Source organism: Argopecten irradians, chromosome 12, assembly GCF_041381155.1.
Source record: "Argopecten irradians isolate NY chromosome 12, Ai_NY, whole genome shotgun sequence".
Classification (NCBI taxonomy): Eukaryota; Metazoa; Mollusca; class Bivalvia; order Pectinida; family Pectinidae; genus Argopecten; species Argopecten irradians.
In genome coordinates this window covers 35,818,812-35,844,287 of record NC_091145.1, presented here as the reverse complement: position 1 = coordinate 35,844,287, position 25,476 = coordinate 35,818,812, and the positions used below count along the sequence as shown (strand labels likewise).

Sequence of the window (25,476 nt, the reverse complement as noted above, 5' to 3'; positions counted from 1 at the left end):
AAAAACCTGGTGGTTCTAGAGCAGAGTCTGACACGAAGTTCAACTGCCCGCGGAAATTGTCTACTTTACAGTATATTTCTGGTGACAGATCTAGACCAGAAAAAAATGTTGTAGCGGAGTAAAATTACCTAGATCCCTGGTTCTAACAAGTCTCATTCTTTTTAGAGATAAAAACTGGGAATGGCCTCGGTAAATCAAGACAACATGGCACAGACTGCTTTAATTGCTGTTTATCTGGAGCTGTTGGTGGATCAGCCGGCGGTCATCTGTCTCACCTGCACGTTCTTGGGGTATCAGCCAGCGCGTGCAAGGTGCTAGGTTACTAATCGTTAGAGGGTTAATTCACAAAAAATATGTAACTTCTCGTAGATTTCACTTTTAGGATATGTTTTACAGCGCACGTGCTGATTAGTTAGCGGGATACTTTACCGCCGTTTTCAAGTACCGATAACTGCTGTCGATTACAGTTGCAATGTACGACTGAAAGTCCTGTTATGTTACAAAGTTTAATAGATACATGGACAGAAAGGATATTCATTGAAGCAAACACGATTATGGAGGCTATCAGTAGCATATGGGTCTGATAATTGATTAGTAACCGTTTATATCAATTTGGACCCATTCTGATGGAACTATTCCCGACGACATCACGATTTACTCCAACTTATAGATTAAGAACCTCAAAGTACACCGTAAATCATAATACAAATTTAATGTATTGGTTAAATGTGTTTTTATCCCATTAGTCATACAATATAAAAAATAAACCGGAGTGTATCATGTGCACGTGAATCTCGCGGAAACAAACCTCAAAATAACGCGTTCTTGAAATGTTATAGCAATGAAGTAACTGTGCAGTCTAGACGTTGATCACAACTATACCAAGGACTAGCGGAGAAGCGTCAAATCTTAAAACAATAGGTAAATGTATGTTAGATTGAACAAAAAAACACCCATTCGATACAGAAATGTATGAATAGTCTATCCTGATCATGATACAGCTTGATCTGGTATGAACTTAAGTTCTTTTCAAGTTGATATGCCCCCACCATTAAAGGCCCACTACCTTTCCGAAACAAAAAATAGAGATTCTTAAAAAAATTAATAACATAAGGAAACATATACAGATGGCCTAAGATGAGGTTATAATACCAAACAAATGCAAGATTTCCGGCGTAAACTAATTTACAGTGAAGATTCTTTTCGCTGTTTTACCGTCTGGTTCAGCGATAGTCAACTAACGCTCGGTAGTTAGGACGACGGCGGGAAATATAATACGACCCGCGTTATGAAAATTAACATTTAATTATCCCCCGCGAAACGCGTTTGCGGGGGATATTGATTTGGGCTCTGTCCGTCCGTGCGTCCGTCCGTCCGTCCGTCCGTCCCGTGCGTCCGTCCGTCCGTCCGAGTATCGTTTCCGGGCTATAACTCCTAAACCGTTCAACTTGGCTACACGAAACTTTCTGTACATGTTAGGCTAGTGCTCTAGTTGTGCCTTTTGCTAATGGGAACCTTTCATTTTCGATACTTTTTCTGTTACTATGGAAACTTATTTAAAAATACCATATTATTAAAGTTTCCTTTCTATTTCAGGCTATAACTCAAAAACCGTTCAACTTGGCTACACGAAACTTTCTGTACATGTTAGGCTAGTGCTCTAGTTGTGCCTTTTGCTAATGGGAATCTTTCATTTTCAATACTTTTTCTGTTACCATGGAAACTTATTTAAAAATACCATATTATTAAAGTTTCCTTTCTATTTCAGGCTATAACTCAAAAACCGTTCAACTTGGCTACACGAAACTTTCTGTACATGATCTTTTAAATTATTCTTTTAAATGTCATGTTACTGGAGAGCGGATATATTGTTGTATGAATTTATTCAAGGACAATACTAAGCTCTGTTCAAATAGTTAAACCTACATGGATGACAATATCAAGATTTAAACTCTTAGTTACAATGAGCTTCATTTATTTTATGTTTGAGCTTTCATACACAACTGGGCGCGGGGGATAATGCCAAGCTTTGCGGCTCCTTGTTAACATTTAATTTACATTATTTTTAATGTGCAGAGGGTGATGACAGGCCTAGTATTAACAGTAAGCTAACAATTTTTGCGAATCTACACAATTATCAATCTCGTTTTGCATTCCAATTTTGAAAATTAAAAAACGTTTCGGAAAGGTAGTGGGCCTTTAAGGAGATTAATGAAATTAAAGATTTTCATGGCCTCTTCGAGACCACAGGGACCTGGCAAGACTTTTTTAACCAACAGTATACATATATATACACCAGTATATTGATACAATAATATACTGTTGGTTAAGAAAATTGTGCCAGGTCCCTGTGTTCGAGACAGGGATTTGAGTATCAATTACAGTTTATATAATATGGGCCCACCAGAGTACCTGTAGACCATTTTTAGATGTTTTAGAGGTATAGATAAAAAATGGTAAAAAAAACCCTATTATACATTGTACTATACACAGTGTAATAGACCAGTTTTTGATTTACAGATCCCTGTGCTTTGCAATGATACATATGTACATGTATAGTAGTACCAATGATTGGCCATAACATTATTGGAACTTCTTATATAAATGTCCTCAAGTTATAATTGCATACTGCATCTGTCTATAAAGGACATCTGCCTTTTAAGGACATCTGTCTATAAAGGTCATCTGCCTATAAAGGACATCTGTCTATAAAAGACATTTGTCTTTAAAGGACATCTGCCTATAAAGGACATCTGTCTATAAAGACATCTGTTTATAAAGGACATCTGTCTATAAAGGACATCTGCCTATAAAGGACATCTGTCTATAAAGGACATCTGCCTATAAAGGACATCTGTCTATAAAGGACATCTGCCTATAAAGGACATCTGCCTATAAAGGACATCTGTCTATAAAGGACATCTGTCTATAAAGGACATCTGTCTATAAAGGACATCTGTCTATAAAGGACATCTGTTTATAAAGGACATCTGTCTATAAAGGACATCTGCCTATAAAGGACATCTGTCTATAAAGGACATCTGCCTATAAAGGACATGTGTTTATAAAGGACATCTGTCTATAAAGGACATCTGCCTATAAAGGACATCTGTCTATAAAGGACATCTGTCTATAAAGGACATCTGTCTAATAAAGACATTTGTGTTTAAAGGACATCTGCCTATAAAGGACATCTGTCTATAAAGGACATCTGCCTATAAAGGACATCTGCCTATAAAGGACATCTGTCTATAAAGGACATTTGTCTATAAAGGACATCTGTCTATAAAGGACATCTGTCTATAAAGGACATCTGTCTATAAAGGACATCTGCCTATAAAGGACATTTGTCTATAAAGGACATCTGTCTATAAAGGACATTTGTCTATAAAGGACATCTGCCTATAAAGGACATCTGCCTATAAAGGACATTTGTCTATAAAGGACATCTGCCTATAAAGGACATCTGCCTATAAAGGACATCTGTCTATAAAGGACATCTGTCTATAAAGGACATCTGTCTATAAAGGACATCTGTCTAATAAAGACATTTGTGTTTAAAGGACATCTGCCTATAAAGGACATTTGTCTATAAAGGACATCTGCCTATAAAGGACATCTGCCTATAAAGGACATCTGTCTATAAAGGACATCTGTCTATAAAGGACATTTATCTATAAAGGACATCTGCCTATAAAGGTCATCTGTCTATAAAGGACATTTGTCTATAAATGACATCTGTCTATAAAGGACATTTGTCTATAAAAGACATTTGTCTTTAAAGGACATCTGCCTATAAAGGACATTTGTCTATAAAGGACATCTGTCTATAAAGGACATCTGCCTATAAAGGACATCTGCCTATAAAGGACATCTGTCTATAAAGGACATCTGTCTATAAAGGACATCTGCCTATAAAGGACATCTGTCTATAAAGGACATTTGTCTATAAAGGACATCTGTCTATAAAGGACATCTGTCTATAAAGGACATCTGCCTATAAAGGACATCTGTCTATAAATGACATCTGCCTATAAAGGACATCTGTCTATAAAAGACATCTGCCTATAAAGGACATCTGCCTATAAAGGACATCTGTCTATAAAAGACATCTGCCTATAAAGGACATCTGCCTATAAAGGACATCTGCCTATAAAGGACATCTGTCTATAAAGGACATCTGCCTATAAAGGACATCTGCCTATAAAGGACATTTGTCTATAAAGGACATCTGCCTATAAAAGGACATCTGCCTATAAAGGACATCTGTCTATAAAGGACATCTGTCTATAAATGACATCTGTCTATAAAGGACATTTGTCTTATAAAAACATTTGTGTTTAAAGGACATCTGCCTATAAAGGACATTGTCTATAAAAGACATCTGCCTATAAAGGACATCTGCCTATAAAGGACATCTGCCTATAAAGGACATCTGTCTATAAAGGACATTTATCTATAAAAGACATCTGTCTATAAAGGACATCTGTCTATAAAGGACATCTGTCTATAAAGGACATTTGTCTATAAAGGACATCTGTCTATAAAGGACATCTGTCTATAAAGGACATCTGTCTATAAAGGACATCTGTCTATAAAGGACATCTGTCTATAAAGGACATCTGCCTATAAAGGACATCTGCCTATAAAGGACATTTGCCTATAAAGGACATCTGTTTATAAAGGACATCTGCCTATAAAGGACATCTGTCTATAAAGGACATTTGTCTATAAATGACATCTGTCTATAAAGGACATCTGTCTATAAAGGACATCTGCCTATAAAGGACATCTGTCTATAAAAGACACATGCCTATAAAGGACATCTGTCTATAAAGGACATCTGCCTATAAAGGACATCTGTCTATAAAAGACATCTGCCTATAAAGGACATCAGTCTATAAAAGACACATGCCTATAAAGGTCATCTGCCTATAAAGGACATCTGCCTATAAAGGACATCTGTCTATAAAAGACATCTGCCTATAAAAGACATCTGTCTATAAAGGACATCTGTCTATAAAGGACATCTGTCTATAAAGGACATCTGCCTATAAAGGACATCTGTCTATAAAAGACATCTGCCTATAAAGGACATCTGCCTATAAAAGACATCTGCCTATAAAGGACATCTGCCTATAAAGGACATCTGCCTATAAAGGACATCTGCCTATAAAAGACATCTGCCTATAAAGGACATCTGCCTATAAAGGACATCTGTCTATAAAAGACATCTGCCTATAAAGGACATCTGTCTATAAAAGACATCTGCCTATAAAGGACATCTGCCTATAAAGGACATCTGCCTATAAAGGACATCTGCCTATAAAGGACATCTGCCTATAAAAGACATCTGCCTATAAAAGACATCTGCCTATAAAGGACATTTGTACTTTGTTCCTTTGATGTGTGTCCCTTATATACAGGTTTGACAATATAAGAGTTTGTACATCTACTGTATGTCTTTCCATAGTTTATCTTATTCACATATATTCCTTAATTAATAGATCTATTGTTTTTTAAATCATCAAATCACCTAAGTTGAATAGGGAGTCATGTATCAATGACAGTTCTTCCATTTCAGACAAGTCTATTTTAGGCTAACAGTTTAAAAAAAAATGTCAGTAAATCCAGATCAGAAGAAATAAGTACATGAAATACAGCTGAGACAGTACATGATAGATAGGAGTTTAAAAAAACATGATTTCCTTCAAAAATATGATCAGAAATGTGATAAAGCCACAAGTAGACAGCTGGTGTTTATCTGTAACTTACTGATACAGCTGCGAATTATTATGTCAACTGTCAAAGTCATTATAGTCTTGGGTGTATTTCAGGGCGGAGCTGCCAATAGCTCCGTAACCATGGAAACTTGGATTCTAAGGACTTGAGAGATGAACTTGACCTTGCTGGCTCAGCTGGATGTGGCAGTTACTAGGAGGCGTGGCCTACAGAGGTGTGGTCTGGGGTATGATTACTTCCTTTTAAGATAAAAAAAATAAATAAATAAAAAATAAAAAGCAGTTCTTTTTCAAAATTTTCCCAGGAATTCACTCATTTACAGTTATAATAAAGCAGAAATTTTATCCTCAGTCTATATAGAATTTAATTTGTAGAATAGCTGAATATGTGTAGCCTTTCTGATAAATAAGCATGGTATGTATCATGTTACTGAAACATGGCAATTCATTTAATATAAAGGTACGTTGCATATGATATACATTTGCGTATGCTTTTACCAAAGGGCCAAGCTTTCCTTGTTAACAAGAATGTGTCATTTGTGTATTCAGTATCTTAAAGAGCTGTACAATATGGTACATGTAAATTTTAACTTTTTAAGTAGAAGCTATAGATCTCACTAGATCAGTGTTGCTGCTCCTTAATACCCGGTATTTATCTATAGTGTTAGATATTTTTCTCAGCTGCAATGTACCTTTTGAACGAGTTCAATTTTGCAGAAACATTTTGGTTTTCTCTATTTGTTTGTTCTACATGAGTATAACTTCGAATTGGTGTCAAGGGAGATAATTTCTAGTGTTGTTCCTTAATAGTAGTGAATGTTTCTTTTGCCTTTTAACTATAAAAATTGTCTTCATGCATGGACATGCAACTTTTGAAAACCAGAACCAAATTTTCCTTTAAAAAAGAAGGAAAGAAGAAAAAATAGAGTTATAGTAACTCCTTCCTTTGAAGTAAAAAAGGCATCATTTGAACAGCTACGTTAAGTTTTCTCCATTTCATACAGTGCACTGATGTATAGAATTCCTGGTCCAGTGAACTTTGGCAGCCCAGTATTGTTTTTGGTCACAACATCAACATTGCGAAACCCTGGCTCAGGTTTCCTCATTGTAGCGGGACACTCGTGTGTCAACACCCAGACAGCCAATCATCCACCCCATTGTTGTAGGGATGTTATACAAATTGGGTGTTCAGAGACAGTTTCTATGGTCCTGCCCAACCCACGGCTTTTACAGTCTGAGGTAGTGTGTACCTATAGGGCGTTTACTGATCGGACCAAGACACCAATATCGTCTCTGTTCTTATATAAACAACCTCATTGTGAATGTAACCCATGGACACTTAAAACCATGGTTACAGGCTTTAGCAATGCCTGTTGGGACTAAATTACAATTTCAATGAAGGACTGAAAATAAGTTTGCTGGCTTGTAAAATAAACATTTACATTGCCTAAATCTGTATATTGGAAAGTAACATACAATTATGTTGATAATATGGTATTCTAAAGGTGGGCCTAAAAGATACCTCAATATGGAACAGTCTAAAAGATACCTCAATATGGAACAGTCTAAAAGATACCTCAATATGGAACAGTCTAAAAGATGGATATATCATATTGGGCTCTCCTTCTTATTTTGGGATTTGTAAATAAACTGATTTTTCAGAAAAAATGCAGATTTGCTTATTTTGGGAACTGTGGGAACACAATGCAAATTTTGAGAAGTAACATTTACCTGTTGAACACCCTAACCAGTCAGCCATAGTGACTATTGAGCACTAGATGGAAGGTGGTAGTGGTAGAATGTTGGACACCCTAACCAGTCAGCCACTGTGACTATGGATCACTAGATGGAGGGTGGTAGTGGTAGAATGTTGGACACCCTAACCAGTCAGCCACAGTGACTATTGAGCACTAGATGGAAGGTGGTGGTGGTAGAATGTTGGACACCTAACCAGTCAGCCACAGTGACTCTGGATCACTCAATGGAAGGTAGTGGTGGTAGAATGTTGGACACCTTAACCAGTCAGCCACAGTGACTCGGGAACACCCCATGGAAAGTAATGGTGGTAGAATGTTGGACACCTTAACCAGTCAGCCACAGTGACTCGGGAACACCCCATGGAAAGTAATGGTGGTAGAATGTTGGACACCCTAACCAGTCAGCCTCAGTGACTCTGGAGCACTAGATGGAAGGTGTTGGTGGTAGAATGTTGGACACCCTAACCAGTCAGCCACAGTGACTCGGGAACACCCCATGGAAAGTAATGGTGGTAGAATGTTGGACATCCTAACCAGTCAGCCACAGTGACTCTGGATCACTAGATGGAAGGTGGTAGTGGTAGAATGTTGGACACCCTAACCAGTCAGCTACAGTGACTCTGGAGCACTAGATGGAAGGTGGTAGTGGTAGAATGTTGGACACCATAACCATCAGCCACAGTGACTCGACATCCTGGAGTATGTGTAGAATGTTGGACACCCTAACCAGTCAGCTACAGTGACTCTGGAACACTAGATGGAAGGTGGTAGTGGTAGAATGTTGGACACCATAACCAGTCAGCTTCAGTGACTCTGGAGCACTAGATGGAAGGTGGTAGTGGTAGAATGTTGGACACCCTAACCAGTCAGCCACAGTGACTCTGGAACACTAGATGGAAGGTGGTGGTGGTAGAATGTTGGACACCCTAACCAGTCAGCCACAGTGACTCTGGAACACTAGATGGAAGGTGGTAGTGGTAGAATGTTGGACACCCTAACCAGTCAGCCACAGTGACTATGGAACACTAGATGGAAGGTGGTAGTGGTAGAATGTTGGACACCCTAACCAGTCAGCCACAGTGACTCTGGAACACTAGATGGAAGGTGGTAGTGGTAGAATGTTGGACACCCTAACCAGTCAGCTTCAGTGACTCTGGAACACTAGATGGAAGGTGGTAGTGGTAGAATGTTGGACACCCTAACCAGTCAGCCACAGTGACTATGGAACACTAGATGGAAGGTATTGATGGTAGAATGTTGGACACCCTAACCAGACAGCCACAGTGACTATGGAACACTAGATAGAAGGTGGTGGTGGTAGAATGTTGGACACCCTAACCAGTCAGCCACAGTGACTCTGGAACACTAGATGGAAGGTAGTGGTGGTAGAATCACCCTAACCAGTCAGCCACATTGACTCGGGAACACCCCAGGGAAAGTAATGGTGGTAGAATGTTGGACACCCTAACCAGTCAGCCACATTGACTCGGGAACACTAGATGGAAGGTGGTAGTGGTAGAATGTTGGACACCCTAACCAGACAGCCACAGTGACTCGGAAACACCACATGGAAAGTGATGATGGTAGAATGTTGGACAAGCTTACCAGTCATCCACAGTGACTCTGGAGTACTAGATGGAAGACTGTAGTATCAGAATCACCAGTCAGTCCTAGAAAATTTGTACAGTACAGTACATCTAAAGGATACATTTACTTAGACATAAAATATAAACTTGGACTGTCCAGATTTTACCCTATCATACTTCACTACCACTTCACTTAGTAGGGACTTCATTATAATATTGTATAGATATTCCAATCCATAGAAAACTAGCAATAGAGCTTGGTTAACTGAGATCTTTTATAACAACAATCTCTTTCTATTTAAAAGTTTTTGACATTTATAAATATTACTCTGTGGACTTTAACTAATACTTAGTGTATAAAAGAAGGATAAAATATGCCCTTCTGCTAAAAAGGTTAGATGTGTGCATGGTACGAGTGGACATGTCGTGCTGTGTATTATAACTTTGTTTTGACTTGGTGTGTTTAATCACCATCTCTAACAGAACCAATACCATGTCGTTCTAATATCACTAAATGGTATTAAATATTCCAGCTATCACACAAACACAATGGTGTTTACAAACAGATAGGTGTACAGATAGGCTACCAGGGCAGGTGATCTACTGATATAACAATTACTGACAGGTGCTTGGTATTTTGAAACTGTTCGACCACTAACTTGGGAATTGTTATACTGTCGGACCACTAACTTTGGAATTGTGATACTGTCGGACCACTAACTTTGGAACTGTTATACTGTCGGACCACTAACTTTGGAATTGTTATCCTGTCGGACCACTAACTTTGGAATTGTTATCCTGTTGGACCACTAACTTTGGAATTGTTATACTGTCGGACCACTAACTTTGGAATTGTTATACTGTCGGACCACTAACTTTGGAATTGTTATACTGTTGGACCACTAACTTTGGAATTGTTATACTGTCAGACCACTAACTTGGAAATTGTTATCCTGTCGGACTACTACCTTTGGAATTGTTATCCTGTCGGACCACTAACTTTGGAGTTGTTATACTGTCGGGCCACTAACTTTGGAATTGTTATACTGTCGGACCACTAACTGTTGAACTGTTATACTGTCGGACCACTAACTTGGGAATTGTTATCCTGTCGGACCACTAACTTTGGAATTGTTATACTGTCGGACCACTAACTTTGGAATTGTTATACTGTCGGGCCACCAACTTTGGAATTGTTATACTGTCGGACCACTAACTTTGGAATTTTTCTACTGTCGGGCCACTAACTTTGGAATTTTTATACTGTCGGACCACTTACTTTGGAATTGTTATACTGTCGGATCTCTAACTTGAGAATTGTTATACTGTCGGACCACTAACTTTGGAATTGTTATACTGTCGGACCACTAACTTTGGAATTGTTATACTGTCGGATCTCTAACTTGAGAATTGTTATACTGTCGGACCACTAACTTTGGAATTGTTATACTGTCGGACCACTAACTTTGGAATTGTTATACTGTCGGACCACTAACTTTGGAATTGTTATACTGTCGGACCACTAACTTTGGAATTGTTATACTGTCGGACCACTAACTTTGGAATTGTTATACTGTCGGACCACTAACTTTGGAATTGTTATACTGTTGGACCACTAACTTTGGAATTGTTATACTGTCGGACCACTAACTTTTGAATTGTTATACTGTCGGACCACTAACTTTGGAATTGTTATACTGTTTGGATGACTTACTTCGGAAATGTTATAATGTTGGACCACTGATCATCGGACAGACAGGTGCTTGGAACTGTTATAATTTTGAAGGTTTCGACCATTGACCATTGGACTTATTTCTGCTGAATCTGGCCCTGATCACTAAGGTAGGTGACAATATTGTAAAACCGATCTCCTGGACACGTACCATGGAGTAGGTATTGTTCATAGGTAGCCAGGAATTTTGGTTCTTTAGAGTTTATAAAGAGACTTTGATGGTGTTGCATATATTTGCATAAAGGTGGTAATAATGATAATCATTTGCAAGGTCTGTTTTGGGTTCAAAGGTCCTGGGTTCATTTGCAAGGAATCTTTTTTGGTTCAATGGTCCTGGGTTTAGTTATAAGGTATCTTCTTTGGTTCAATGGTAATGATAATCATTTGCAAGGTCTGTTTTGGGTTCAAAGGTCCTGGGTTCATTTGCAAGGAATCTTTTTTGGTTCAATGGTCCTGGGTTTAGTTATAAAATCTGTTTTGGTTGAAAGGTCCTGGGTTCATTTGTAAGATCTGTTTTGGGTTCAAAGGTCCCGGGTTCATTTGTAAGATCTGTTTTGAGTTCAAAGGTCCTGGGTTTATTTGCAAGGTATCTTCTTTGGTTCATTGGTCCTGGGTTTATTTATAAAATCTGTTTTTGGTTCAAAGGTCCTGGGTTTATTTGCAAGGTATCTTCTTTGGTTCAATGGTCCTGGGTTTATTTATAAAATCTGTTTTTGGTTCAAAGGTCCTGGGTTTATTTGCAAGGTATCTTCTTTGGTTCAATGGTCCTGATAATCATTTGCAAGGTCTGTTTTGGGTTCAAAGGTCCTGGGTTCATTTGCAAGGAATCTTTTTTGGTTCAATGGTCCTGGGTTTAGTTATAAAATCTGTTTTGGTTGAAAGGTCCTGGGTTCATTTGTAAGATCTGTTTTTGGTTCAATGGTCCTGGGTTTATTTATAAAATCTGTTTTTTGTTCAGAGGTTCTGGGTTCATTTGCAAGGTCTGTTTTGGGTTCAGTAGCCCTCTGTTAAAATTTTGTTGTGGTTGTTGTATTTTGATAAATATCTCACCACATCATGCCTGGCATTCCACCTCACAGCCACACAATACACCTGTATCCTCATCATAAATATACAGGTATACTACACCTGGAATTCTGGAAACATTTGTATTAGAAACTCAATCTTATTGTAATGTGATTGTTTATCCTATGTGTATAGCGGTTAAGCTTGGTAAATGGATCAATGCCAGTAGGTCCAGACTTCCGACTCTGTCAACATACACTAGACAGTAGAGATACACTAGTATACTCCCTCTTATCCTATAACAGACTAATTACCAGAGTGTGATATCTATATTACACCTAATGGCTTTATCAGTTGGAGGCCTTTCAATATACCTGTCACTTTGTACAAACAAAATACCTGTAACATCGTTAGGATACACAACGAGTAAAAGTTTAACACAGAACAACCTTACACAATCTATGTAGGGATGTCACTATATATTGGTTATTTAAAAGCTATAATAAAGTCATTATGATATTCAAATATTGGCTTATAATAATGGGCATGTATCATATATAACCTGTACACGACAAATCTTTGAGATTTTATCATTGTGTGTTATCGTTACAATTGATTTGATATTCTGTTATAGTCTGTTCACATGATATCAAATGTCAGAGTACTGCATTTAAACATTGGTACACAGGTTACTTATATATAGTGATTACAGGTATAGATATACCTGTACAGGTGTTCATCATCATGTAATTGATTCTATAGCGGAAAAAAAACCATTTTAAATACATGTCTGACCAAGTGGAATGGTGGTATGTACAAGGAAACCGATCTTTGGTGACCTAGAGCAGTAAGGTAAGGACAGGTGTGGCCATTTGGATGTAAACATGATTAATTAGTCTAACGATATCTCTGTAGTGCTGATTACAGGTCATTCTTGATTTGTTCCTGTCACAGTTTTTTGTCATTCCTAATTCACATCAGGAATCAGGCTTAATGATCCTCCTTTCTCCAAAGGTAACTGACATACATGTATTTCAGATTGAAATCATATAATTCTCCTGGATACATTATGTGCTGCCTAATCATTGAGACAGATACATGGCTGACAGCCATCTTGAATTTCCAGATAAAAAAAAAAAAAGATTTTCTTTTATCAATAGGATTTCATTGATCCCTAACTAATCTGACCAGACGGCTGAAATGGCTTACATGGAGCTTTAAAATCTTTCCCTAATTTAAGATAACCATCATTAAATTACGAAAGAAAACCTTGTAGAATATTGAAAAAATTTAGGCATATGCAAACTGCTACTATATCTTTGACTCCATGGTTTATTTGAACAAACAATCTGTTATGGTATGGAATTTTCCTGATATCTGTTTCCCCTATTAAATTTATTGTCACTTGGAAGCTAACATCAGTTTAATTTGGATCAGCCAAAGTCATTGAAATTCTTGTTTGGATAATAAAGGAAATGGAAACTGGAGTATCTGGAGAAAACCTCTGACCTACAGTCAGTACCTTCAAGTTACCCTACAAGGATTTTTCTCCTCGTGGTGTGTTCAAATAGGTTCATCAAGCTATAACCCTAAAAACAAGCCACTGCATTTTACTCTAAGGATATGATGTGTATTTATGAAAGGTCATTAAAAACCCAAAGTATTTTAGTACCTTTTTAAAACAATTTATAAATTAAATAAGAAAGGTTTATGATCAAAAGAAGACAACTATGAGGGTATAACTATGATGAAGTACCTCATGTGCTACATTAACTTGTACTAAAATCAAATTACAAAAGTTATCAAAGGGAAAGTAAAAGCTTCCAGTTGTGAATACAAATTTTGAAAATCTCATTAAAAAAAGTTAACTTTGTTAGTATGTAAGAGATGATGTTATTGGTTTGTTACTCTCAATTATACTCATACTCAAAGTAGAATTAATGGTTAACAAATAGTTCTCTCCGCTGGTTTTCTATAGATTTATAAACTCTCTCTGAGAGATGACAAATGCTGGTGAATATTTTCTGACATTTCTACGTCTGCCTAAAATAATTGATCCTACTTTTATGTAAAAATGTGTTGACACGTCGGCTATGATTAGTAGACTGTTCTCACATTTAGTAGATTTCTGTCAGGGAGATCTCATATACAAGCTGGTTTAAGGGGACAGGTTAGTATACTCATATACAAGCTGGTTAGGGGATAGGTCGGTATATATAAAGTAGTGTACAGTTTTACTTGTCAATGACTTTAGTAATTAGATGAAGACAATGAGACAGCTATGCATACTGCAAGCCTCTACTGGTGATTCTGTAGAATTTGAATGCCTCTTATCTTGCAGAAAGCCAGCAATTTTCCTGGAATGTATAAACGTGGTTCATTGCCCTCCATATCGGTGTTGAAATGATAATATGCCCGGTACTCAAATCTGCCTTTATGACCACCTCTGTATAAAGACCAATGGCTTAATAAGACCACTTTCTCAGAGTCCCAAACGGTCAATTTCAATACAATTTGACCTGTGGATAAGACCATGTGGCTGTAAAGACCATTTCTTCTCTGTCTCTTGTGAGGTTTTTATTGACATGATTGACTAAAGAATGTATATTTTAGAGATAGCATATACAGCAGTTTTATTCTCAGGATTGATCGATCCATGTAATTCCCTGTACAGTAACAAAGTCTGCAGTCATGGAAAGATATAGAGATGATTGGCTAACCAATTTGTTCACATAAATGACCTTGACTTAATGACAAGAATACAAACTTGACCTTACTAAAGACTATAAAGTGAAGGGAATCTGTGGTCTGAGTCAGTGTGTCGGTGTACAAATTATATAATAGTATAAGATAGGGGGTAGGTCAGGGATGTTAAGGTACACTCGTCCTGGTATCACCTGTACTGGGATTCGACATTGTCCAGCACTGTCCTGTCAGCTGGCTAATCGCCACTAGCACACAATTAGGGTTTTTTCTCATGAGAAACCAGAAGATATGTTTTGTGGCTATCGCTGATGGGTCTGTGTAATGTTACACCTATACAGAATACAATGTGAGTGTCGGGCAGTCTCGTACCTGCTGCGGAGCCTGGGCAGCTGTTCTCCAACAGGTAGGTCTGACACAGGTATGCCACCTTACCTGTCAGTCTTCAGGTATTCTCTTACACAGGTATACCAGTTTATATGTCAATATCAACATTCACTGCTCAAATAATTAACCCCAATATCCAGGGTGATGGCTATTGTTTTGTGGAGGAAAAATATACATAGCAACTGACTTCAAAAGATAGAGATATATTTAGCATACTCAGATATCAAAATACCACATTTTTCAGGTTTGGGAAAAAATGCATTTTGGTGAAGGTTTGTAAGGCCGAGGAAGGATTTGAAGATTTGAGTCAGAAGTGTTAAAAAACTTTAGGTAAGGTTTTGGGAATTCCTAGGTTTGTAACCAAATTTTATGTGAGACATTCAAATGTAAGCATGAGTTGGAAGTTTTCAGATTTGAAATATGGCAAAATTTAAAACAATTCTCGTCAAAAACAACCAAGAACCTTGAAAGATTTCAGGTTTGGGAAATTTTGAATGGTTTCAGGTAATAAAAATATTAAAGGTTGAATAGATTTAATGGAGGTTTTGGTCTGGGAGAAATTTGGATGATAAAGTAATTGATGCTAAAATAAAGCCAATGATATTTTGCTGTGTAAGCTAACTATCTATTGCTCGTTAGTAATTATTGATATACTGAAGTTTAATTAATTGCCAAGTGATCTGTACATTACTTTCTGTCAGTGATATTAAATAATTCCTGTTCTTTGTTTGAATATGTTGTAATATTTGATAGATTCCTTTACCTGATACAAGCCCCAGTGTTAGTAATAAATAATCCTCACTCAATTTATCTGTCAATGAGGCCTTAATGAAATAACATTCATTGTCATAAATAACGTTAGTAATATCAGTGACTACTGCTGACGTCAGAAGTGTGATGTCACCAATTTGAATGTTTTGCTGAATTTAAAAACTGGATTAAACAGACATCTTTATTTATATCAAGATTAAAAAAGGCATTCAGTTGAAAAATAATTTCTTTGCTTATGCAATGGAGTGGTTACTGTCGTCCATTTGTCAAAAGTTCCTTTAAATCACTCTGTTCTTTAAGTTAAGAATGGAATTTAACCAAATATGGGCAGGACAAACTTTAGGGAAGAGTAACTGTGTTTGTATAAATCTTGACCTTGATGCCCCTAGGACAGGGACCAATAGGAGAAGGTTTTAAATCATCACTAATCATCAAGTTGTGAATGGATTGTAACCGAAATTGGCCAGAATAATCCTAACACGGAAAAGGTAGTATAAATCTTGACTCTTAATTGCTCTTTCAAAGTTTATCAAAATGAAACTTTGTTGCAATCATGGGTATTTTACAAAAATGTACATTTATTAGTAAAGATATTTCACAAAGGTTTATGATATTTGTTCCATGGACATAGTTTATAAATAAATCTACTGGTACATGTAAGTAAATTTCAAAGCACACAATTTAGACCCGGTGAGTCTTCAGACCTGCCTACATTGCCATCCTTTTATTGTGCATGTCCACCATCACAGTATAAGTTAGAGTTCTAAAAATGGGTTAATTCTGTTCCATTGTGGGCAGTGCCCCTGCTTGATCTGACAAGTGACATTAACAAATCACCTACCCCATATATCTGTAATGGACCCATCCCTATAATATATCTACCAGCCTCAGGCTAGGCCATTATGGTTAATGTAGCAAACAGGTTAATTTGACTTGAATGATGGAACGATTTCAGGTATTTCTGTATATATGCATTTTTAATTTGTAATCAGTGAGCGTGATCAGAGTAGCCGTACGTGTCACACTATATCCCCCCCATACCAAGCTGACACTGCAGCAGGTAATCTGTATCATGTGACCACTGGTGCTGCCCCCTGGTGGCCTGGGGGAGACAGGTGACACCCAATCGTCGCTGTACCTGTCCTACCTACATATCTCTATAGGGATACTCTTACTCATCTGGGGTATATCTTCTGGTCAATTGGGTTGATAAGGACAGTTGTAGAATGACTCAATGGCCAAGTGAGGTCCCAAACGAGACGGTAGAAAGCCGAGAAGGAAGATTAGATGTGTAAAATAGCATTGTTATAAAAAATGTCATTGAGGTAAATTGAGGTAAAATCTTGTTATATTGTAAAAGGAGACTGAATCGGTTACAGGTGTAACGTGAGAGGGGCTAGAAATAAACACAAACATTCTCAGGTAATAAATAACCGGGTATAACAATGGGAGATACTGGATTGTATTCTTCCCCAAAAGGTCAAGGGTCATGGGGATTACTTTCAGGTATACTTTGGTATGTCAAAGATGAGTAAAAGGGACACCTGAAGAAAGTATTTGTACATCTTGATCTGAATTGTGACTAGTTATGTCCATCTGTTGGCTTCTCAACCCAGATTTTATGTTCCATCACCTGGTCACTGAGGAAAGTGACATCCATTAGGTCAAGGTCAGATTAAGTATATAAAATATATCGCTGGTTAAGTTTATTTCTAAGCTGACCTGGTGACCAATATGAAATTGCCTTGGATATGTGTGTGAACGCTATGTTTGTGAGAATTCATTACAACAAGTGGTTGTTATGATCACAATTACAAGACTCTGCAACACTAGTTGTGACATTGTTCTTATATGAGGAGGACATCATAATGAAGTTCATGTTGATGATTTTGGTTTTAATTGGCAAATGGCATAAGTCTAGATTGTAAAGTTTTACAAATGCACAAAAATATTAGAAAGATGCTATGTTTGACCTTGTATTAAAGTCCTTAATGATACTTAATATCAAACAAATGGCATTAACCTGTTGTTATCTAGGTCATTTGTATCAAATAGCAAAAATATTGGTGTGAGAATTAAATTAAATTTTGTACTTATCAATTTAAGAGCAATAGGTCTTAATTGACATCCATATAATGGCTATTATGAGGTGTCCCCTAAAATGGGTCTGCATGAACCAGTTAGTATGCAACTACAGTCAGGGGTCAAAGCAGGAGGCTGCGGGCCCTCTTTGACTATTTCCTAAAGACATAACGAAAACCAAAGCAACAGACATGTTTTTGAAATATTTATGTGAAGCATAACAATGTTATCTGAAGTATAATGACATTTTTTTGAAGTGTAAATTTGGACTTGTGTCCTCAATACATAAAAGACTAGAACTTTATTTCCTGTAATTAGTCATTATCTATTCCAGGTCACCATGGAGGCTGTATTTCTGGTATATAAATGAATATATCCAGTGTATTATGTACAGTTCAGACTTAATTAGGAAACAGCTCAATAAAGTGTAAAAGTTTTTGCCTCCCAGATGATATGTTGAAATATTTTCATATACTTTACTTAGATCAGATATGTTGAAAAATCAAAACAAAAAAGAAAGTTGTCCATCATTAGATAAAGTATTGTATTGACTCTGTTGTGTTGCTCATTTGTGCTTGTATATACCCAGAACTGTATCAGATTGGGGAAATTTTGTGATCAAAATAGTTTTAATTGAACTCTGTTTTATATTGAGGGACAGGCTTCTTTCTCAGATGTAAATTAAGGTCAAAGGTCAAGGTCATACTATAATAAGAAATTAATTTTAAAGCAGTGATACCATATATTACCTGTTGCCTTAAAATGTACATGTAGATATACAGTATATGTTTTTTGGAGCTGAAGTTCTTGTGGACTAAGTTGAATTTATAAATTACGTAAACTTGTTTTTGTGGACATGGTTTTCTTGTATTTTCTTATAAAGTAGAATGAATTTTATTAACTCAATTTTCCGTATAAATGAACCCTTTGACTGTAGCAGACTTCCTGTTTATTTTGGAAATGTGTTTACAACAGCAGATTTTGTTTATTAACTTTATACACAACTTGATTGCTAGATCATCTGGGTACTTTTACGAGAGATTTCAATTCTTCTCTTAATCTTCTTCTTGTGCCGTAGTGGTAAGGAGAACATTTGATATTTTAAATGTAGGTCTAATTTACATTTTGTAAGTGCAATGTTTAGATTTAAATGGGTGTATCTCACCCTGTGTCACCTTATATAAGGGTCTGATTAGAGTAAATCACTAACTACTTTGATTCACAAATTGGACCAGCCCTACCACAACATTTAGTTTACTTTTATGTGAAACTTTTTCTAAAAGATGTGTTAACATACAATTTATTACAAATTTATGTAAAGTTATATTACACTAGAAGTTAGAGTCGTGCAGTGTGTACACTGTCTGTGTAATTATACACTGCTGGCTGCTGAAGTGCCTCGGTTCTCATTAACATTCCACCATGTTGACAATCTGTCTGTATCCAATTGACAACTATGTATATTGTGCACAAGATACCATCTACCTTCCTCACTAAATCATTAACATTAAACCAAAATCTGTAAATTTATTTTGTCAGGTTTCTCAATAATCTTATCTTAATTAAAGTGACAAAAATATCTAAAATAGTTATAAATAACTTTGATGAAATATAAAATGGTTAAAAGGTCATTCCTGCTGCTATCTGTCTCTTTAAAAACTGAAATTAGTGTAATAGAAACTTGTTTTGAATTTTAATAATTATTTTCTTATGTTGATGGAGCTGTATTAGAATCAATGATGCCGATGCCACTGTCACTTAAAAGATGAAAAAGGCAGCTAGCTTGTTACATAAAGTACACCAATTGAAGCATACAGGTGTAACAGGAGAGGAGATTCAAACCCACGACCTCCAAATGCTAGTCTGGGGCCGCGGTGGCCGAGTGGTAAAGATGTCTCTTCATATTGCAACAAGCCCTCCACCTCTTGGTTGCAAGTTTGAATCCCATGTGGGGCAGTTGCCAGGTACTGATAATTGGTCGGTGTTTTTTCTTCAGGTACTCCAGCTTTCCTCCACCAACAAACTTGGCATGTCCTAACATGACCCTGGCTGTTAATAGCTTGACATAAATAAAACCTATACCCCAAATGCTCAACCGTCTAAACGACCTCTGGTCACCAATGTTCAACCCAGTCCAATCCCACCACACTGCTCAGCCGTCTAAATGACCTCTGGTCACCAATGATCAACCCAGTCAAATCCCACCACACTGCTCAGCCGTCTAAACGACCTCTGGTCACCAATGATCAACCCAGTCCAATCCCACCACACTGCTCAACCGTCTAAATGACCTCTGGTCACAAATGATCAACCCAGTCCAATCCCGCCACACTGCTCAACCGTCTAAACGACCTCTTGTCACCAATGATCGACCCAGTCCAATCCTGCCACACAAGCATAAAATTTGATAAGACAATTTTTAAGAAATTTTGTAAAAAAAAACCTATGTTTACTGGTATTTATAAAGAAATACAGTACAGATAAAATATTATTAAGACTGCCTCACATCGGACATGTCATCCAGAGGGAAGAGGTTTAATAGGCCCGTAACTGTAACCAAACATTCTAGCTATTAGTTATCTCTACTGACTGACCACAGCTAGAGGTGGTCTAGGACATTTCCTGACACTATCCTTTCCCATTTAGTATAATAAAAATGTTTTATTCAGAAATGAAATGGATCTAGTTTAACAATTAAATGTTAGTGTTGTATTAGTAAAGTGTGATGCATGACTTTGTATATGGCTGAGTGTAATGGGGCGTGACTCGGGAGGTGTCCACCTGTATGTTATTTACCTTTGATTTTCTGGACTATAGGGTAAAATAGAGGTCAGTACTGTAATGGTCAAGAAACTCTTCTTGGCTTTTATGTGAGAACGGAGTGGTCAGGGGCTTGTAATCCAGGTAACACATAGGTAAACATTAAACTTTAATCTACACCTGAGGATTTAACATAACAATTGATCAAAAACCGGGATAAATTGGCAAAGTAAACAGACAATTATCTGTAGGAAATGTGTTAGTTAACTTCATCATAACCTTTAAATTGTCAGATAACTGTGAGGGATACCTACATCAAAGTTTTGGTATAGTCTGGGGAGATCCTATAGGGAGAGTGTAAGGTGATGATGTAAGGGTTTCTCACTGGCTTGTTATCTGTATGTCAGTTTCTCCCCAGCTTGTGTGGTTATACTACACAAATTGTATACAGAATTATATCTTACTTGTTTATATGCAACAAAAACAAATGTATATGTGACTAGGTCAAGCTGTCATAAAGCTTATCAACAGTAAGGAGGGCTGAGAAGGATGTATTTTAGTTCACTTAATGTGTTTATCTTTTATAAGGATTTTTCTTCAGATATCTAAGAGAAAGCAGAAAAATAAGAGATAGGGTAGACAGATTAGCGATGATAGTGTTAAGTATAGGGCAAAGATGTGAGAATTTCAAACATCAGAGCATAAGTATATTGGACAGAAAGTCCTCGTCATGACCGGAAGCGTGTGGTGTTATAGCCCTGGCAGGGGATACATCAGGTATTAGTCGTAACATAATTAAGACACATCTTTTGCTGGCCCTGACAGAAGACCTATCTGACAGCTAACTGACCTGCCAGAATACACATCTGACCTGGCAGAAGGTGCATCTTTTGGTGGCCCTGACAGAAGACACATCTGGTGCTGGTCCTGTAAGTAGAGACATCTGGTACTGGCCCTGTAAGTAGACACATCTGGTGCTGGTCCTGTAAGTAGACACATTTGGTGCTGGCCCTGTAAGTAGACACATCTGGTGCTGGCCCTGTAAGTATATTGGACATTTGGTGCTGGCCCTGTAAGTAGACACATCTGGTGCTGGCCCTGTAAGTAGACACATCTGGTGCTGGCCCTGTAAGTAGACACATCTGGTGCTGGCCCTGTAAGTAGACACATTTGGTGCTGGCCCTGTAAGTAGACACATCTGGTGCTGGCCCTGACTGTAGACATACGTTGTGTTGGCACTGACAGTAGACACCTGGAACTGGCCTGATACAAGAGACGATTGATATGGGCTCTGAGAGTAGACACATCTGATGTGGGTCATGACATTAGACACATTTGTTGCTGGCACTGACAGAAGACATATCATTTGCTGGCCTTGACAGTAGACACATCTGGTGCTGGCCCTGTAAGTAGACACATTGTTTGCTTGCCCTGACATTAGATACATATGATGCTTGGGTCCTGACAGTAGACACATCATTTGCTTGCCCTGACAGTAAACACATCTGGTCCTAGCTTTGACAGTAGACACATCGTTTGCTTGCCCTGACAATAGATACATATGATGCTTGGGTCCTGACAGTAGACACATCTGGTGCTGGCCATGACAGTAGACACAACTTGTGCTGACACAGACAGAATAGACATCATTTGCTTGCCCTGACATAAGACACATCTGATGCTTTGGTCCTGACAGTAGACACAACTGCTGCTTGGGTCCTGACAGTAGATACATCTGATGCTTGGGTTCTGACAGTAAATACATCTAGTGCTTGGGTCCTGACAGTAGATAAATCGAATGCTTGGGTCCTGACAGTAGATACATCTTATGCTTGAGTCCTGACAGTAGATACATCTGGTGCTTGGGCCCTGACATTAGACACATCTGATGCTTTGGTCCTGACAGCAGACACAACTGCTGCGTAGGTCCTGACAGTAGATATATCTGATGCTTGTGTTCTGACAGTAAATACATCTAGTGCTTGGGTCCTGACAGTAGACACATATGTTGCTTGGGTCCTGACAGTAGATATATCTTATGCTTGAGTCCTGACAGTAGATACATCTGGTGCTTGGGTCCTGACAGTAGATACATCTGATGCTTGGGTCCTGACAGTAGATACATCTAGTGCTTGGGTCCTGACAGTAGATACATCTAATGCTTGGGTCCTGACAGTAGACACATCTAGTGCTTGGGTCCTGACAGTAGATACATCTAGTGCTTGGGTCCTGACAGTAGACACATCTGATGCTTGGGTCCTGACAGTAGACACATCTAGTGCTTGGGTCCTGACAGTAGATACATCTAGTGCTTGGGTCCTGACAGTAGATACATCTAGTGCTTGGGTCCTGACAGTAGATACATCTGATGCTTGGGTCCTGACAGTAGACACATCTGAAGCTTGGGTCCTGACAGTAGATACATCTTGTGCTTGGGTCCTGACAGTAGATACATCTTATGCTTGAGTCCTGACAGAAGACATATGTGTTATTGACCTTTTACAGAGGACATGTTTGGTCAAAGTTATGACAGTAGACACATCTGATATTGGCTATGATAAGAGACACATCTGATATTTACCCTGATAAGAGACACATCTGATATTGGCCCTGACAAGAGACACATCTGATATTGGCCCTTACAAGAGACACATCTGATGCTTTGGTCCTGACAGTAGACACAACTGCTGCTTGGGTCCTGACAGTAGATACATCTGATGCTTGGGTTCTGACAGTAAACACATCTAGTGCTTGGGTCCTGACAGTAGATAAATCTAATGCTTGGGTCCTGACAGTAGATACATGTTATGCTTGAGGCCTGATTGTAGATACATCTAGTGCTTGGGCCCTGACAGTAGACACATCTGATGCTTTGGTCCTGACAGTAGACACAACTGCTGCTTGGGTCCTGACAGTAGATACATCTGATGCTTGGGTTCTGACAGTAAATACATCTAGTGCTTGGGTCCTGACAGTAGATAAATCTGATGCTTGGGTCCTGACAGTAGATACATCTGATGCTTGGGTCCTGACAGTAGATACATCTAGTGCTTGGGTCCTGACAGTAGATACATCTAATGCTTGGGTCCTGACAGTAGATACATCTAGTGCTTGGGTCCTGACAGTAGATACATCTAGTGCTTGGGTCCTGACAGTAGATACATCTGATGCTTGGGTCCTGACAGTAGATACATCTGGTGCTTGGGTCCTGACAGTAGATACATCTGATGCTTGGGTCCTGACAGTAGATACATCTAGTGCTTGGGTCCTGACAGTAGATACATCTAATGCTTGGGTCCTGACAGTAGACACATCTAGTGCTTGGGTCCTGACAGTAGATACATCTAGTGCTTGGGTCCTGACAGTAGACACATCTGATGCTTGGGTCCTGACAGTAGATACATCTGATGCTTGGGTCCTGACAGTAGATACATCTAGTGCTTGGGTTCTGACAGTAGATACATCTAGTGCTTGGGTCCTGACAGTGGACACATCTGATGCTTGGGTCCTGACAGTAGACACATCTGAAGCTTGGGTCCTGACAGTAGATACATCTTGTGCTTGGGTCCTGACAGTAGATACATCTTATGCTTGAGTCCTGACAGAAGACATATGTGTTATTGACCTTTTACAGAGGACATGTTTGGTCAAAGTTATGACAGTAGACACATCTGATATTGGCTATGATAAGAGACACATCTGATATTTACCCTGATAAGAGACACATCTGATATTTACCCTGACAAGAGACACATCTGATATTAACCCCGACAAGAGACACATCTGATGCTTTGGTCCTGACAGTAGACACAACTGCTGCGTAGGTCCTGACAGTAGATACATCTGATGCTTGGGTTCTGACAGTAAATACATCTAGTGCTTGGGTCCTGACAGTAGACACATCTGTTGCTTGGGTCCTGACAGTAGATACATCTTATGCTTGAGTCCTGACAGTAGATACATCTGGTGCTTGGGCCCTGACATTAGACACATCTGATGCTTTGGTCCTGACAGTAGACACAACTGCTGCTTGGGTCCTGACAGTAGATACATCTGATGCTTGGGTTCTGACAGTAAATACATCTAGTGCTTGGGTCCTGACAGTAGACACATATGTTGCTTGGGTCCTGACAGTAGATATATCTTATGCTTGAGAGTCCTGACAGTAGATACATCTAGTGCTTGGGTCCTGGCAGTAGATTCATCTGATGCTTAGGTCCTGACAGTAGATACATCTAGTTCTTGGGTCCTGACAGTAGATACATCTGAAGCTTGGGTCCTGACATTAGATACATCTTGTGCTTGGGTCCTGACAGTAGATACATCTAGTGCTTGGGTCCTGACAGTAGATACATCTAGTGCTTGGGTCCTGACAGTAGATACATCTAGTGCTTGGGTCCTGACAGTAGATACATCTAGTGCTTGGGTCCTGACAGTAGATACATCTAGTGCTTGGGTCCTGACAGTAGATACATCTTTATGCTTGAGTCCTGACAGAAGACATATGTGTTATTGACCTTTTACAGAGGACATGTTTGGTCAAAGTTATGACAGTAGACACATCTGATATTGGCTATGATAAGAGACACATCTGATATTTACCCTGATAAGAGACACATCTGATATTGGCCCTGACAAGAGACACATCTGATATTAACCCCGACAAGAGACACATCTGATATTTACCCTGATAAGGGACACATCTGATATTTACTTATGACAGTAGACACATCTGATATTGGCCCTGATAAGAGACACATCTGATATTGGCCCTGACAAGAGACACATCTGATATTGGCCCTGACAAGAGACACATCTGATATTGGCCCTTACAAGAGACACATCTGATATTGGCCCTGACAAGAGACACATCTGATATTGGCCCTGACAAGAGACACATCTGATATTTACCCTTACAAGAGACACATCTGATATTTACCCTGATAAGAGAC

General features: G+C 38.3%; 2 protein-coding genes across 2 annotated transcripts in view; both read left to right on the top strand.

The window, feature by feature from the left end:
- Positions 1–204: 204 nt before the first annotated feature.
- Positions 205–24,119, top strand: LOC138305081 (mucin-22-like). The gene is made up of 3 exons (XM_069245482.1): positions 205–304; positions 22,611–22,952; positions 23,353–24,119. The coding sequence occupies exons 1-3, from the start codon at positions 205–207 to the stop codon at positions 24,117–24,119; spliced, it is 1,209 nt and encodes a 402-aa protein (XP_069101583.1).
- LOC138304803 (cadherin-like and PC-esterase domain-containing protein 1) overlaps positions 21,181–25,476 on the top strand; it is a 45,230-nt gene continuing 40,934 nt past the window's right edge. The window contains exon 1 of the mRNA XM_069245093.1: positions 21,181–21,453. The gene's annotated coding sequence lies outside the window, so the exon portion shown is untranslated. The remainder of the gene's footprint in view (positions 21,454–25,476) is intronic.

Coding starts and splice junctions, on each gene's coding strand:
- LOC138305081 (XM_069245482.1), top strand. CDS start 205: ATGGCACAGACTGCTTTAATTGCTGTTTATCTGGAGCTGTTGGTGGAT. Junction 305..22,610: donor CTTGGGGTATCAGCCAGCGC/GTGCAAGGTGCT, acceptor GGGTCCTGACAG/TAGATACATCTGATGCTTGG. Junction 22,953..23,352: donor CCTGACAGTAGATACATCTT/GTGCTTGGGTCC, acceptor GCCTGATTGTAG/ATACATCTAGTGCTTGGGCC.